The sequence below is a fragment of the Chiloscyllium punctatum genome, chromosome 5 (assembly GCF_047496795.1).
Source record: "Chiloscyllium punctatum isolate Juve2018m chromosome 5, sChiPun1.3, whole genome shotgun sequence".
Lineage (NCBI taxonomy): Eukaryota > Metazoa > Chordata > Chondrichthyes > Orectolobiformes > Hemiscylliidae > Chiloscyllium > Chiloscyllium punctatum.
In genome coordinates, this window is record NC_092743.1 from 98,133,647 (window position 1) to 98,151,107 (window position 17,461).

The 17,461-nt window shown below is 39.8% G+C and overlaps 1 protein-coding gene across 1 annotated transcript in view; it reads right to left on the reverse strand.

Annotated features, from left to right (window-relative positions):
* Positions 1-281: 281 nt before the first annotated feature.
* Positions 282-17,461, reverse strand: part of LOC140476763 (voltage-gated potassium channel regulatory subunit KCNG2-like) — a 59,998-nt gene continuing 42,818 nt past the window's right edge. The window contains exon 3 of the mRNA XM_072569567.1: positions 282-1,561. Within this exon, the coding sequence (XP_072425668.1) occupies positions 761-1,561 (801 nt within the window). The 3' untranslated portion in view covers positions 282-760. The remainder of the gene's footprint in view (positions 1,562-17,461) is intronic.

The window sequence follows — 17,461 nt, forward strand, 5'->3', positions numbered from 1 at the left end:
ATTTCAAAGTGCTAAGTTATTCCATCACCCAGAGTCCAGCTGCTAGCATTTAGTTAAGTTTTCCAAATATCTCATTGCAAGCAGAAAGCTTACTCACAATTGGTTCCCATGAAACTTCGTGAAATTTTAGGAAAATTTGTTATTCAAGCTTTGAATTGCCTATTTTAACACATATTCCTAAAATAAACACATTAGCAGCAGATTTGATCATTCACAGCATATTCATCAAATCTTCCCCTTTTGTAGCCATTATTTGACAAGAAGAGAGAAGGCTGCTTCAATCTGTAATTTGAAAATGTGGGTATTTTAATATATCATGAATTCAAATTAATTTCCACCTCCAAATAAAATGGCAATATGTTGGGATGCCTCCATCTTGATTAATTAAGTGAATTATAGAATGCACCAGCTAGAATTAAACAAAAGTAGAATATCAGAACATGCACTGTGCCAGCAAAATCACAGTTTATTGGGACTTTTAACTGCCAAATACTTGAGCATAATTTGATTTTCCACTTGAAGCACCTCAAGCCAGACATTTAAAAGTGAGTTGCTCAGTAGGGTTTACTCCTATGTCAAATTCAGCATCACAAATCGTTAATCCTATTCTCTCTTCAATCTAGCCATTGGGTCAGCCATATCAGCACATCAAACACAAATAATAATTCAGTCAGATAAACATCTGTTTCAGCAACATTTTTTGTTTGGAGTTAGTAGTCAGCCTGCTATTTGAAAAGAGCTGGAGGTCCCTTGATTAATGTTATTCAACCTTCTGCATGATTATTCTTCTGTCTTTCTGAAGTGAAGAGTCTCCAAGATCTGTTGGAAATGAGATGTCTGTTTCCTGAGAGCTGTCACTGTTCTGGGATTTAGGATCCCCTTTCAGCAGGGCTTTGTTGTTTGAAATGCGCTGCTGCTGATCTTTCAGTTCCATGTACGAGCGTGAGAAAGTGTGAAAGATCGAGGTAACTGGGAAGGCCATGAGGAGAATGCCACTCAGGATGCTACTCAAAGCTACTACCTGCCCAGGGATACTCCGTGGGACCATGTCTCCATAACCCACAGTTGTCATCGAGATCACTGCCCACCAATAGCTGCTCGGGATGCTGGTGAAGTCATGTTTGGCACCCAGTTCACTCTCTGCCAAAAATACCAGAGGAGAGAAGAGTGCCATGGCCACACAGAGAAAGAGCAGAAGGAGACCAAATTCCCTTGTGCAACGTTGGACTGTGAGTCCTAGAGTCTGAAGCCCAAGAGAATGACGAACCAACCTCATCACATACAAAATCCTCAGAGCACGCAGAACCCGAAGGACCAGCCCGATCTTTTCCAAATCCAGGTTTGCAGATCCACTTGGCTTCCCATCGATTGAAAGTGCATCTATAATCAGGCTGATGTAATAAGGCAAAAGGGCCATTATGTCGATGATGTTCAGAGGAGTCCTCAGAAACACGCATTTATTCTGTGCTTGGATAAATCGCAGCAGGAACTCTAATGAAAACCAGGCCACACAGACGGTTTCTAGGACAAAGATGTTGTAGCACTTTTGGGAGCATTCACCCTAGAAAAACAAAGAAGAAAATCAAAATAATTATGTACCTCATGGTGAAGGTGTTAAAACTTTCTATTACTTTTTGATTTTTGATTGATCAGCAGATTATTATGCTTCCCCATTGGCTTGTTGGGTGAATGTGCCTCATTGTATGCTACTGAGCTATACAGAACAATGAAGGTCCTAAGTTTAATTCTCGGTCAGCATTGGGGTTTGTTGATCTCTGCTGAGTTAGTGGTTAGATAGTGTACAGTGACACAGAAAATAGGAACAGGAATAGACCATTCAGCCCTTTGAGCCTGCTTCACCATTCAATGTGATCATGGCTGATCATCCTGCAAGTGGATGGTGGGATCATGTGCAGAACTGAGCTTAGCACCTGCAATCCAGTAACCAGTGCTGCAAAAAGGCCATATTTGCACAGTGAAAATATATTAGTGTTTGACTGTACTGCCTTTCTTGGTGGAGCAGCTTTTCCAGTATTCACTGCCTGACTTGCACTGTAAAACATCCGCTCTGCAAGGTAGCCAAGGAACATAAGACCAGGAGTAGACCATTCAGTCCACTAAACCTATCGCACAAATCTAGATCGTGCCTGATCATTTCCTCAATGCCACTTCCCTGCACTATCTCCCTAAGTCTTAATGTCTCCAGAAACCTATCAAATTTTGTTTTCAACCTGCTCAGTGATTAAGCTTCTGGGATAGAGACTTCCAAAGGCTCACCAGCCTCTGAGTTAAGAAATTCTTCCATGTCTTAGTTTTAAATAGCCTACCCCTTCTGCTGAGATTAAGCCACCTGGTTCTACAATCAGAGGGAACATCCCATCTATATCTAACCTGTAAGAATTTTGTAAGCTTCAATACAATCATTTCTTGCTTTTCAAAACCGGTGAATACAAACTTAATTGAAGCGGCACGGTGGCACAGTGGTTAGCACTGCTGCCTCACAGCGCCGGAGACCTGGGTTCAATTCCCGCCTCAGGCGACTGACTGTGTGGAGTTTGCACGTTCTCCCCGTGTCTGCGTGGGTTTCCTCCGGGTGCTCCGGTTTCCTCCCACAGTCCAAAGATGTGCAGGTCAGGTGAATTGGCCATGCTAAATTGCCAGTAGTGTTAGGTAAGGGGTAGATGTAGGTGTAGGTGTAGGGGTATGGGTGGGTTACGCTTCGGCGGGGCGGTGTGGACTTGTTGGGCCGAAGGGCCTGTTTCCACACTGTAAGTAATCTAATCTAATCTAAACAATCTAATCTAATCTAATCATTATTTATCAGGTGACCCTCCATTGAACTTCCTCTATGGAAAGTATATTTTTTTCTTTGAATAAGGAGCCACAAACCAATCATGGAAACACTTTCAGAAAGTTTTGGTCACTTGAATGTAGAGTGGATCAAGTAATTGAACAATACAGAGACTAGGGACTCATTACAAGACTTTTCTTTCTTGAACAATTCTCTTCCTTATTGGTAGTTAAACTGGGAACTGCACTCTCAGATTGCTTCTCGTATAGAGATGCAGCCATTTATTATACTATTTGGAAAAGTAAACTGCACTAAAATGGTTTCAGAGCTGATGAAGTATTGCTATTGACAGAAGTTGTGATTTTTGTACAATGACGTTGATTATACAGGATGCTCCCCTTGCGAGTATTATAGTAGTAGATCAGGCAACACAGGTTATGAAAAGAATACTTAGCTGTGACCTGATGGTTCTGATATTGGAGTACTCAAAGGTTCATAAATCAATAAGTCAATATGAAATGCATCTGGGAGAACTGAGAGAAATTAGGGTGAAAGTGCATCTTCCTAGAGGACTTGAAAACAGCTAAGATGATTCCATGCTTTAAAAGGTCAGGTCACAAGCATGTATCTGGTAATTATATCCATTAGTCTGATATTTACAGTGGGAACTAAGTATTAAATAATCCAAACCAACAATAATTAACGAAAAGCAATATCATCTCAAACAAATTTATTGGAATCCTTGTTTCTAGGAGTTCTACAATCCATTTTTCTCATCTCCTTTCCTGATTGTGTTGACGTTGGGGTATCTTTGATATCCACTGATTACCCTCACCCCAAAACGTGAATGTTCAATGAGGAGTTGAGACACAGAGAGTTTAAGCAGTTAGAGGAAAACATCACTCCCTGAGCCTGACAATGGTTAGACCCATCCCTGCCTGTTTCACTGTCTGTCCTTCACAAAATGCGCAATGAAAATAAATTTTGTTTTTGCTGCCCACCTATAAAGTTACACAGTGGAGTGGAAGCAGCCCAGACAGAATTGCCAATCACTCTGTTTGCAGCAAAGGTTATTGTGGAGTAATCTGAAGCAGGAACCTGAAATGATTTTCTTCTATTCTCTTTCCTTAATACCAAGGTTACTTTATAATGTTACATCAGTTGGTGTCTCAGTTAAGCCAGCACACCACAGAACTGCAGACATTTCTGGCTCAGTTCATTTCCAGATAGCTAACTCTCCAACCGAGAAGAGTACCTCAGGTTAGGAGTCACATCGTTTCTCAGTATAGAAGAATGGCATTGACTTTATGTAGGTTGTCAATGAGAATAATCAAAATCTTCAGCACTGCATTGATCTATTTTGATATTGGCGCATTCATTAGTTTAATCAAATGTTTACTTAATTTCCCTAAAAATCTTTCCTCTACTTCAAGTTTAAATGGCAGTTTAAGTTGATGCCTTTCTCACCTGAGAAACCACTTTCACAATTAGCCAATCAAGACCCTACGTAGTTCTAAAAGCTTTCATTCATCCTGCTCTCACTCTATCAGTGAAAATCATCCAGTATTTCAAAATCTCTCCCCTTTTCACTGGTGTCATTGATGTTTCTATTATTATGTTCGTAGGAAACTGTGAGGATCAACAGTGACTGAACCTGGGCCCCATGTAAATTTATTCATGTTTCCTTACTTTACTTTTGTACTCCAAATAACAAATTGCATTTATATAGCACCTTTTTAATGTAATAGAAGGTCCCATCGTATTTTACAGGTGCAACCATCAAAGTTTGATGGTGCATCACAAAATGGGATATTAGGAAAGGGGAGCTAATGGTTAATCTTTTTTTTGTACTTATTATAAAAGCCAAGATGCTGTTAATCTTTCTCATGAGTTTACCTGCCTGCAGTTTCATTTTCAGGAATTGCCATCTGCAACTCCAGCTCTTCTGTTTAACAACAGACTTCAGCATCTTTTCTTTGAGCGCACACTCCAATTCCTTAGTTTCTAGTCTAAGATGTACTGTGCACTCATTTTCCATATTAAAGTGTGTTTGCCACCTGTAGCTCATTGCTTAATTTGCTTGTGTATTCCTGAAGCCTTTTATGCTGTACTCCTTGTAGTTTGCAATTCCCGAGTTTTGTGCCTTCAGAAATTACTGAGATTAAGATGAGTACAACCAGGAAGCACCAAGATCAGAAGTACACCCAAGAATAAGCCCTCAACCCTTTTCTTCCTGTCCATCAACAAACTTGGCTGCCATGTTTTCTCATACAGATGGATTTTTATATTAAGATTGTGCTGAGTCATGTGCTGAGTCAACAAGAGAATTACAAGTTTACAGACATTTAGAAAGTATGGAAAAGAAAGGTAAATATTAGTATGAATATAATTAATAGTTATAAATAATGTCATAACCAAAATAGCACTTAAGAAAGCAAAGCTGATTGAACAATTATTTAAATATCTTTGTATGTTACTTAAACAGTTTCTGTTGGCTCCATCTATACTTCCTGATGCCTCAGGAAGGCAGCCAACATAATCAAAGACCCCTCCTGCCCCAGTTATAATTGCTTCCAACCTCTTCCATTGGGCGGAAGATACAGAAGTTTAAATCCACATACCAAAATATTCAAGAACAGCTTCTTCCCTGCTGCTATTAGATTTCTGAACGGACCTCTCAAATTTTAAACTTGATGTTAATCTCGCTCCTTGTGCACCTTCTCTGCAGCTGTAACATTATATTCTTCGCTCTGTTCTTTTATCCTAATACACTTTGTATGGTGTGATCTGCCTGTACTGCATACAAAATAGAGCTTTTCACTGTACCTAGGTTCTTGTGACAATAATAAATGAAATCAAATCAGCATAGTCTGCAGATTCACAATGAAATGAAAAAGTTGATGCTTTGAAAAAGGTAACAAAATTTCAAATTTATAGGAAGAATATATTTAGTACCTGGAATCATTAATTTTATAGCTTCAGCCACTATCTATAGCAGTGAATGTCAACCATCAAAAATGTTAATGAAATGTTGTCCTGTCACTGTTAAGGGCAACTAGAAACTAGTTATTGTGCACTAAATTTAGGTCCAAATTAACTGACAAAATGTTTTTTGAATCCCTGATTCCCTTCTCTCCATTGTTGGAGGTCGTAATTTCAGTTTCCCTGAAATTAATTAATTTTCCAGAATTCACTAGATTCTGGACAGTTTCCATCAGACTGAAGGTTACACGTCTAACCCTTCTGTTCAAGAAGGGAAGGAAACTATAACCCATTGTCTAGTGTGTGTCATGGGAAGTTACTAGAATTGATTATTAAGGCAGTAGTAACTGATCACTTAATAAACTCAGTCAGTGCCATTAACAGGATTTGGTTGAAAATTAATCAGTTCAAGGACACAGATGATTTATTGGAGGCGGTTGACAGATGAATAAAAAATACAAGAGGTGATTTGGTGACAGGAGAAACAAAACTTAGTTGTTTGTAAGAGCATTTCTGGATATATACCTTCTATTTCAAAACAAAATTGGGACAAGTCAGTGTGGCTTGTGAAACGAAAATCTTGTTTAACCAATTCATGGGAGTTCTTTGAAGGAGTAAGATGCACTGTGGATAAAGGGCAGCCAGTAGATCTACTGTACTTGCTTTTCTAAAAAGCCTTTAACAAAGTGCTCCGCTTTGTCACTGCCAGCCCTGACTGTTTGACTCGCTTCTTTTCTCAACTGTAACCAGTCTCAGATTGATCTCTCTTCTCATTATCACCCTGGCTCCCCCCCCCCCCCCCAACTTAATAGGTTAAATCCTCCTGAGCAGCTCTAGCAAATCTCCCTGCCATTATATTAGTCCCCTTCCAATTCAGGTGCAGTCCGTCCGTCTTGCAGGTCACTTCTATCCTGGAAGAGACTCCAATGATCCAAAAATGTGAATCCTTCTCCCATACACCAGCTCCTCAGCCATACATTCATCTGCTCTATCCTCCTATTCCTACCCTCACTAACTCACAGCACCAGGAGTAATCCAGATATTACTACTCTCGAGGATCTCCTTTTTAAGTTCCTGCCTAAATCTCTATATTCTCCCTTCAGAATCTCATCCTTTTCCCTTCCTATGTCATTGGTTCCAATGTGTACAATGACCTCCTGCTGGTCCCTGACCCCCTTAAGAACATTCTGCACCCTCTCCGAGACATCCTTGATCCTGGTACCAGAGAGGAAACACACCATTCAGATTTTTTGCTGCTGGACACAGAAATGTCTATCTGTGCCTTGGACTAGAAAGTCCGCTAACACAATTGCTCTCTTGGAACCCAACACACCCCTCATTGCATCAGAGCCAGTTTCGATACCAGAAACTTGAGTGTTTGTGATACATTTCCCTGAGAATCCATCAACCCCCACATTTTCCAAAACAGCATGCTTGTTTGAAACGTGCATAGCCATAGAAGACTGCTGCACTAGCTGCCTACCTCTCTTACCTTTCCTAGAGTTAACCCATCTATGTGACTGTATTTGCAAATTTTTTCCCTTCTTGTGACTGCCATCCATCATATCCCCTTGCTTTTGTAAATTCCTCATTGCCTCTAACTGTCTTTCCAACTAATCCATTCAATCTGATAGGATCTTAATGGTAAGGTCCTGGGGAGTGTTGCTGAACAAAGAAACCTTGGAGTACAGGTTCATAGCTCCTTGAAATTGGAGTCGTAGGTAGATAGGATAGTGAAGAAGGCGTTTGGTATGCTTTCCTTTATTGAGTACAAGAGTTGGGAGGTCATGTTGCGGCTGTACAAGACATTAGTCAGGCCACTTTTGGAATTTTGCATTCAAATCTGGTCTCCTTCCTACTGGAAACCTGAAAGGGTTCAGAAAAGGTTTACAAGGAATTTGCCAGAGTTGGAGGATTTGCGCATTAGGGAGAGATTGAATAGGTTGGGGTGACCTTTTAAAGGTTAATAAAATCATGAGGGGCATTGATAGGATAAATAGACAAAGTCTCTTCTCTGGGGTGGGGGAGTCCAGAACTAGAAGGTATAGCTTTAAGGTGAGAGGGGAAAGATATAAGAGACACCTAAGGGGCAACTTTTTCACACCGAGGGTGGTACGTGTATGGAATGAACTGCCAGAGGAAGTGGTGGAGGCTAGTACGATTGCAACATTTAAAAGGGATCTGGATGGGTATATGAATAGGAAGGGTTTGGAGGGATATGGGCTGGGTGCTGGCAGGTGGGACTCTATGACTGTAAAGTGCTGCATTGTGGGAGGTCATACTGCAGGGAACAACATTTTAGCATGCAGGGAAGACTGAATGGCGAGCAGAAAATTGTATAAATGAGTCACTTGGTTGGCAGGATATGACCAGTGGAGTCCTGCAAGTGTCTGTGCTGGGCATTTGCATTTCACAATTCATAACAATGACTTAGCTGAGGAGATTGAAGGCATGGTAGTTAATACTTGCAACTGACACAAAAATAAGAAGGAAAGTATGCTGTGAAGACGATATGAGATTGCAGATGGATATAAAGACAGGAAGTGCTGAAGAAATTCAGCAGGTCTGGCAACATCTGTGGAGAGCAAAACTGAGATTCCAGTCCTTTGATGCTTAGTCAGAACTGAAAGCAGCTGCTAAAAAAATGGTATTCATGCTGACAACAGGGTTCATGATTTCTTTCATTAATTTGAGTATCTGAGCATTGAGATCTGTTGCAGTTCTTTCATTTACATGAGCTTTTGAAGGAATTTATTCAGAGATCCAGTTTTTAACTGGTGTGTAATTCTAATTTTCCTTTATTATATACTGGTTTCTTTTTTAACTGATCAGCTGGAAGCACTTTATCGCTTATAGTTACCAGCAGTTTCTGGGCATTTATCCATGACATTCTGGACTTGTAACTTGTAGATGGTGGACTGGGGAGTTAGGAGGTAAATCACTCTCCAAAAACAGCCCAGCCTCTGACCTTTCAACCACTGGCCCAGTTAAGTTTCTGGTCAATGGTAAATGCAAAACTGTCCATGGTGTGGAGGGCTCAACAATGTTAATTTTGTTGACAAAGACAGCATAAGTGATTATGCTAGACAGCTTGAAATTGAATATGAGAGGCTACAATGCTCAACCAAAGAGGAAAGTGCAAGAACATTAGGGACAATATTTGCAGACTTTCTCTCTTGTTATAGAGTCATAGACATGTACAGCACGGAAATACACCCAGGACTAATCACTCCTCATGGCAGACGTGGGTACTGCAGATGCTGGAGATTGGAGTCAAGATTAGAGTGGTGCTGGAAAAGCACAGCAGGTCAGGCAGCATCCCTGGAGCAGGAAAATCAACATTTTGGGCAAAAGCCCTGTATTCCTGATGAAGGGCTTTTCCCCAAAATGTTGATTTTCCTGCTGCTCGGATGCTGCTTGACCTGCTAATGGATCCTCATTATGAGGCACTCGAGGGAACTGGCATCAGGAAGGGGCAGGACAGTGAAAGCTGCACACTGTCTTTGCTTCAGTTCCCCCAAAGCGCATCCCTCTCTCTGGTGATACCCACTCACTGGCCTTCACTCCTTGATCTCCTGCATTACCATGAACTGACACCATTCTTGGTGGTCACAACAAACACTGAAGAGGCGTCAGCCTCAGAGGTGCTGGCAGATCACAGCAGCTGGGTCTTTTCCAAGGTCCTTCATTTTGGGGGCTGCTAGATTTCATACCAGTGTGTCTATCTTCTGGAAGTGATGGGGGTTCCTTGCTCATTCTCTGATTGCTGGGCAACACCACAATTGGACTAACAGATTACGGTCCGTTGCATTGCCTTGTGTTTCTCTTTCAAGCAATGCATTCCAGATCACAATTCATTGATTTAAAAAGAAATCCTATCTCTAAAACTTACAAAGCAAGAGGCTGTGCTGTGATATTTGCTTTCATTTACTATTCTGACGGGTTTAAAAATAACATTCAAATAATCAGTATTCTAAAACAGAGGCATGCTTGTTAGAGCTGATTGACTAGGAATGATTTTCTACCATGTAGCTGTGAAAGAGGTTCAAATAATTAGCCAGCTTATTTATCTCAGCTTTACAGGGGGTCATTCTAATCAAAATGCATTTTTTGTGAGGGGAAGCTATGGCATCAGCAGGCTTAAACCACCTTCTGCCGGTAATGAGAACAGTCAGTGATTTAAATCTCAAGGATCTGTCAGGAGGTAATAATTTCAGATAAAGAGAAATCAAGCTTTTTATTGTAGATTAACTCTCTGAATTTCACTACCAAACAGGTTAATCCTTAATAGGCATCACACTGCAAATCTTCATATATGGTCAGTAATGATGACAATTCTAAAATCTATAAGTGTCAAGTAATGAATAAAAATTAATATCATCTCCAAACTCTGCATTTCACAACACAGATTTGTTTAGTCTTATGTAAAATATTCGCATATCATAACTGAAAATTCATCATTAAAAGGATGAATGCTTCATAATCAGGAAGATCTGCTATACACACAGACACACACAGACACACACACACACACTTCCATTTCCACTTATTTTTATATCCTCCTAGTTGTCCTATACCCCAAATGTGGTTGATCGCCAATGGCCCCTTACTTGCCACCAAGCTAGACAGTCATCAAAGTTACACAAATCCTAACATAATAAGACATACCTCTGCTTCAAAGTTCTGGAGACTTGCTGCTCCTGAGAGGCCAGAAAATTGGCTGTTAAATGGCTACAGACAGAAGGTATTCTCCTTGGCAAGCTTGCTTTACCACCTTCACCGACCTTTTAGCACAATCCAATATTGTCTGTAACCAATCATTGCCTTGGTTTGTCTACTCCTGAGACCTTCCTCCATCCTTTGTTACTTGTGCATTTGACTTAAGCTCCCTTATCAGCCTCACTCTCCAGACCTCAGCTCATCCAAAACTGTGCCAGCCGTATTTATTGACAAAGATTCTCATGCTGATTTTTAAATCCCTCCATGGCCTTATCCTATTGAATTTCTACAGTCTTCTTAAGCCCTGAATCCCTCAGAGCTCTCTGTACATCTCCAGTTTTGGCCTCTTGTTGTTCCTGATTATCTTTGCTTTTGCGTTGACATCTGTACTTTCCGCTGCTTGACTCCAAAGCTCTGGAACTCACTCACTAAACATTTTCAACTATCCACTTCTCTCAGCTCTTTAAAGTTGCTTCTCAAATCGGACCTCTCTTGATCAAGCTTTTGGCCACCTGACTTTATGTGGTTCAATGTCAAAGCTTATTTGATAAATTCCTGTGAAGCGCTGTGGATAATTTCAGTACCTCAAAGCAGTGTATAAACTTGAGTCAAAACTATAGTAACAATAAAATTAGATTAACCATCCACCACAGACTGGCACTGATTCAGGCATGACAATGACACAAATCAGCCTGATGTAATCTGCAATGTCCTCCTCATTAACATCTGGGGTGGCGCCAAAGATGGAGGAATGTAGATTAGTTGAGCACATGCCTGATAGACATACTTATAAAGCTATTCCCTACCGCCAATGTTCCAGAAACCTATCACCCTCCTTGGCTGTATGCAAACACATGGACAGGACTCTCTCACCAGATGTAGCACTATAGTGGTATAAGTCAGAAGATATAGCTCTGGGAGTCCTCAACATCTGGGTCCCAGGAGGTGTTACAACATGCGGTCAAATATGGACGGGAGAACTATCTACTGATTATTGTCTACTATTCTCCCTAGACTGATGAATCAGTGCTCCTCCATGTTGAACACCATTCACAATGGGCACTGAGCGTAGCAAGGGCACAGCATGTACTCTAATGTAAACTCCTTCAAGGTCCACCATCAACAGTGGCTTAGTAACATCATAACTGACCAAACCGATTGATTCCTAAAGAATAGAATCTCCAGACTAAGCCTGTAACAAGTTGAGGGAGAACCAACAAGAGGGACAAGCCAGGCATTTGATGAAGTCCATACATGCGACTTGTGAACAAAGTTAAAGTTGTGGAATAAAAATGGACAGTGGCAGCACAGATACAAAATAGCGTGAGTGATAGGAAATGGTGTAAGAGTTAATAGATTTTCTTTAGGATTGGAGAAAGGTTTGTAATGGAGTTCCCAGGGTTGGTTTTGAATCCAACATTCCTCTATGTTGTGTGAATGCACATAGACACATTGCTGCGAGGGTCCACAATGTTGCCATGCCAATACCATTTGCAGTATAGAATTTCAGATGTGGAAGTTGTTACTGCTGCACATGCACCTTGAGGTCTGCGCAAAAGAAGAAAAAGGGAACACTGGTTGGGTTTCTTGCTTTTCCTAAAATATATGAACAACCTAGACCTTAGTATGCAAGGCAGTTTCAAAATTTGTGGATGATACAAACTTCAAGACCATTTGAACTGTGATGAGGATGGTGATGAACTTCAAAAGGGCATCAGCTGATGGAGTGGACAGATAGATGATAGAGGAAATTGAATGTTAAAAGGTATAAAATTTGTGGTTTATTGGTTGTTGGAAGAACACAGAGGCAGTTTAAAATAAAGGACACAATTCTAAAGGGGCTGTGATAGTAGAGGCACCTGGGTATATATGTACATAAGTTATTCAAGGTGACAGGGCAGGTTGCAAGAACAGTTGATAAAACATTTAGCACCTCAGGCATTCTTAATAAGAGCATAGAGTACAATTGTAAGAAATTTACATTAAACTTGTGATTTGGAAGGATCACACGGCATTCATTAGAATGCAGGAAAATTTTATGGGAATGGTTCGTGGGTGAGGAGCTTCAGAAACATACACTGAAGAACATGGAAATATTTTCCTTTGAGAAGACCAGGTTTATAGGAGGTTTAATAGAGATATTCAAATTCACGAGGGATTTGGACAGAGTATAAAGGAGAGTAAGGGCTTATGCCCGAAACGTCGATTCTCCTGCTCCTCGGATACCGCCTGCCCTGCTGTGCTTTTCCAGCACCACACTCTCGACTACATAGGAGAAAAGAAAGGTTTCCATTGGTGGAACGATTGAGAACAAGACATTCCAGATTTAAAATAACTGGCAAAAGCAGCAATAGCAACAAGAAGAAAATCTTTTTTATGCACGAAGTGGTTAAGATTTGGAAAGTACAGGTGGAGCATGCGATGGAAGCAGTCGTTCAATTGAGATACCAAGGAAGGTTTGGATTATTATCATAAAAGTAATTCTCTGCAGGCCTACGGGACGAAAGCATGGAAGTGTTACTGAGTTATGACCTCATCAGACAGTTGGTGCAGACACAATGGGCTAAATGGCCTTTTCACATTGTTTCTTTGCTTGTCCATCACCATTCATGACTGGATGTGGCAGGACTGCAAAACTTTTAATCTGCTCCATTGGTTGTAGGATTATTTAGCTTTGACTAATATGTGCTGAATCCACTGTTTTGTATGCATGTAGTCCCAAATGACAGCTTCATCAAGTTGTCTTCTTAGTTCCAGGAATGCATGTTACTTTTCCCGGTGTGCTGTCTAACACTCTCTGTTCAGACAGTGTTGGTCCCAAGCTTGATGGTAATTGCAGAGTGAGGAATATGCCAAGCCTTGATGCTACAGGTTGTGGTCATATATGACATTACTCAATTGTATAGTAGACAGAATGTCTTCTTGGACTGACAGCAGCACACTGTTAGTGGAAAATACCACCCATGTCACCACTGCATTGCAACAGAGCAAAATAGCTTGCTTAACCTCATGTTCAAACTTTTCAGATACATTACTCTGGAAAGGCAAGGTAAGGTAAATCAAGTACTTTTCATTTCCAAATCACAATGAAGTATTTGCAAAGATTTTCAGTCAGAAAAGCCAAATGATTGATTCATCTTGGCCTCATTAGAATGCCTCACTTTCATAGAAGGTGGTCCTCAGTCAATTCAATCTTGACCTTGATAACAATCCAGCTGTGGTACTGGAAACATTGTTCTACAATGAACTGTATTTCTAGTCTAACTATGTTAATACAGCTAAAACATTGGCATCTATTCAACAAAGTGGAGAAGTCCCAAGTATGTCCTGTCTTCACAAAACCAGCTAATTATCACCCCATTAAGCAACTCTGGATAATAGAGATGTTGCCATCAGTGCTTTCGAACAGAATTTACTCAACAAACATCTTCTCATTAAATCTCAGTTGGGTTCCATCAGAAACACCCCAATCATATCTCATTCCAGTCTTGCTCTAAACTTGGACGAAAGAGTTAAACACCAGCGGTGAGATAAAAGTGGTTGTCCTTGACATCAATGAGCTCTACAAAATTGAAGTAATTGGTAATCAAGGAGAGAACTCTACACTGATTGGAGTCATGTGGTTGGCATATTCCTCACTCTGCAATTACCATCAAGCCTGGGACCAACTCTGTCTGAATCGAGAGTGCTAGACAGCATGCCAGGAAAAGTAACCTGCATGCCTGAAACTGAGATGACAATCTAATTAATGATTGGAGTTATACCTAGCACAAAGGGTAATGGCTGTCGGAGGGCAGAACCTAGGATATTGCTGCACAACTTCCTCAGGGCAGAATCCTAGTTTCAGCCATCTTCAGCTTCTTCATCATTGAGCTTTCCTTCTTGATAAGATCAGAAATGGAATGTTCATTGATGATAGTTATGTGTTTAATTCCACTCACAACTCTTCACATGCTGATTCAGTCCGTGTTCATGTGCAACTAGATTTGGACAAAATTTAGGCTTGGAGTTTAAAATGAAATAAAATATTCAAGACAACCAACTCCAACAAGAGGAAGACTGTTGACCTCCACATGATTTTCAACACCAATTACCAGTGCTGATTCTGCTACTAATGTCCTGGCATTTACCATTGATCAGAGACTTAACTGAATTAGCCACAAGACTACTGTATCTATAGCAGGTTTGAGAGCAGGTAATTCATCTCTGGATTCCCTAAACCTTTACAGATAAAAATCTAGAGTGTGATGGGATATTCTTTGCTTGCCTGGATGAGGACAGCACCAAAAAATCATGAATTCTTTGACACTATCTAGAGAAAAACAGCCCTCTTGATTGGCATCATATCCACAAGCATTCACTCATTCCAACATTGGTGATTTGTGGCTGCAGTATGTAACTTCCACAAGATGCACTGCACCATCTCACCAAGGTTCCTTTGACAGCAGCTCCCACACCTGTTGTGATCTCTACCAGCAATAAAAACAGAGGGTAGTAAGCATTTGAGAACCCAGCACCTCCAAGTCACATACTGTCACAACTTGCATATGTGCTGGTGTTCCTTCAGCATGAATTATTTTTAAAGTTGTTATTGCAGTGTCACCAGTTCAGTATCAAAGCAATTATTTGCCTGTATTTGGCCTCCCACAAAATAATTTTTTTTTTCCCTGTTACTATTGCCCAAAGTAGCAACAAAACTGCAATTGGTTCTCCTCAATTTGAATGCAGGGAAGACCTGCCCAAAGGCATTTATGGAGATTAACTTACCAAAGATGAGTAGAGATAAACATATTATGGAAATGTGTTTCGTTCTACATATATCACAGAGAAAAATATTCTATTGAACTTTGGGGATTTAAACAGTACATTAGCATAATAGATTTTCTATACACATGGAGCATTGGTACCCCTGGAATTTTGCTTAGTTGTTTTTACAGATTATGTAATACTCACAGGGAAATTAATTAAATCAGAATACACTTGGTTTTTCTAAGATTTAAATATATTGAATTGATTCCACAGCTGCAGTCAATTTAAATCAACTGAACTAATCTCAGAAAGAAACTGACACTAGTGAGTATATTTTCTGAAGATACTCAAACTTTTCTGAAACAAGTTTAGTAAGAAGGTTGTGCAGAATTATTCAGGTATAACATTGAGTCAGATTTCCTATTCAATCCTTTGTTTTCAAATCAGCTTAAGCTTCCTCAAGTCACACAATAAAGAGGTGAGTCCATAGCTAACAAAATGGAATCTCTAATAATAGTGTGAAATGACCAAAGTTGGAGAACAAAAACTAAGAAAGACATGTGTTTTCTGAATTTATCTAAGATTCTTTTAGGGTTTTTAGGTTGGATATTTTTATTGGGTTTTGGATATCCATTCCATAGATGTGCCTCGATGTGATGTTGTGAGATGCATTGATGATCTGCCACCAAAACGCTGTGATACCTACATCAACTCCTATAATGTAAATATGGATCACATAGTATAGAATTTGAACTTTTAGTCTAGCTCCTGGTATTTACATATATCTACAGGTTTTCTACATCTGGGCTTAAGCTAAGCAATTCAGATGTACTGTATCACTCTTTCCTCAGTGTGTCACATTACGAGAGAACTGAGCTTAGTGAAATGGAGACTGAGAGCTTTATACCATTAGGTCACCTATCATGATATGGTGATGATATCATGAACATATCCCTTAAAGGTATATCACACACATCTGAACAAATGTTTACCCTACTTGGCCACTGTCCAGATATGTGTAGGAAGACTGGGAGACTAGAACCCTCATCATAATTTTCAGATCACTCCATACCCTAATCTCTCCTTAACCAGCAAGGCTAGATCTCCCCATTCTTCAAATTCTGGCACGTCCAAAAATTCTGCTCTTGGTGGCTGTACTTACAACCAACAAAGCCTAAAGGTTTGGAATTTTTTTTGTAAACTTCAGTGATATTTCAATCCTTTTCCTAATGTGTCCAAATGTTTTCTTTTTGTATCTCATTATCAATTATTTTCTTTGTAATTGGTTCTGTTAATCTCTTTGGAACATTTTATTATGTTAATGATGCTACATAGATGCAAGTTGTTATTATCATTGTACATTGATTTGCTGGAATCCATTACAGCATTGCATTGTGATCTGCTTGTCTTAGGTAGAGGAATAAAGGTTCCACCAAAGTAGAGCTCAGAATATAAATCCACAGGCAAATCAATTGAATATTAAACAGATAGCTGCAAAATGCTTATCACATCTGAGCATTTACAGTAATTAAAATTACTACCATTCTCAAATGTCAAAATACTTCTGCACTAATCCTTAACATTAAATTGACTGCATAAAGATGTTGCTAATTGGCTATAGGACCTTTCTGATTAGTTCCAGACCCCTTGTTGCTTCAGACTGATTAGTGTGTTAAGGCACAGTTAAATAGAAATTTCCAACATGCATCTTTCGGCTATTATTCCAATTCAACAAAGCTTCATGGACCTACTCCTAATTTCCAGACCAGATACAAGTCTTCAATAAAGATACAGCTGTCAATCAAGTCTGTTACTTTAAAAAGATCTCTCAGATTAAATCATGCAAGGCGTGGATTGAATGAAATGATCTATTTCTAATGTTTGTGTTCCACACAGAAGGACAAAAGCATTGAAAGTGAAGCAAAAAATTGCAATTGCTGAAAATCTAAAATAATAGTAGAAATTCTGGAGAAATTCAGTAGATCTGACAGCATCTGTGGTGAGAGGAACACAGTTAATGTTTTAGCTTAATAAGCTGCCATCAGACCTGAAAAAAATACAAGTGCAGAGGCAGGAAAGGGAATTGTGGGAATGGCAGGTAAGAGAGAACCACCTTTTCACAATGTGAGTTAAGGTATGGAATGCACTGACCTGAAGATTGGTGGAAGCAAGTTCAACTGAGGCATTCAAGAGTGCATTGGATGGTTATTTGAAAGAAAC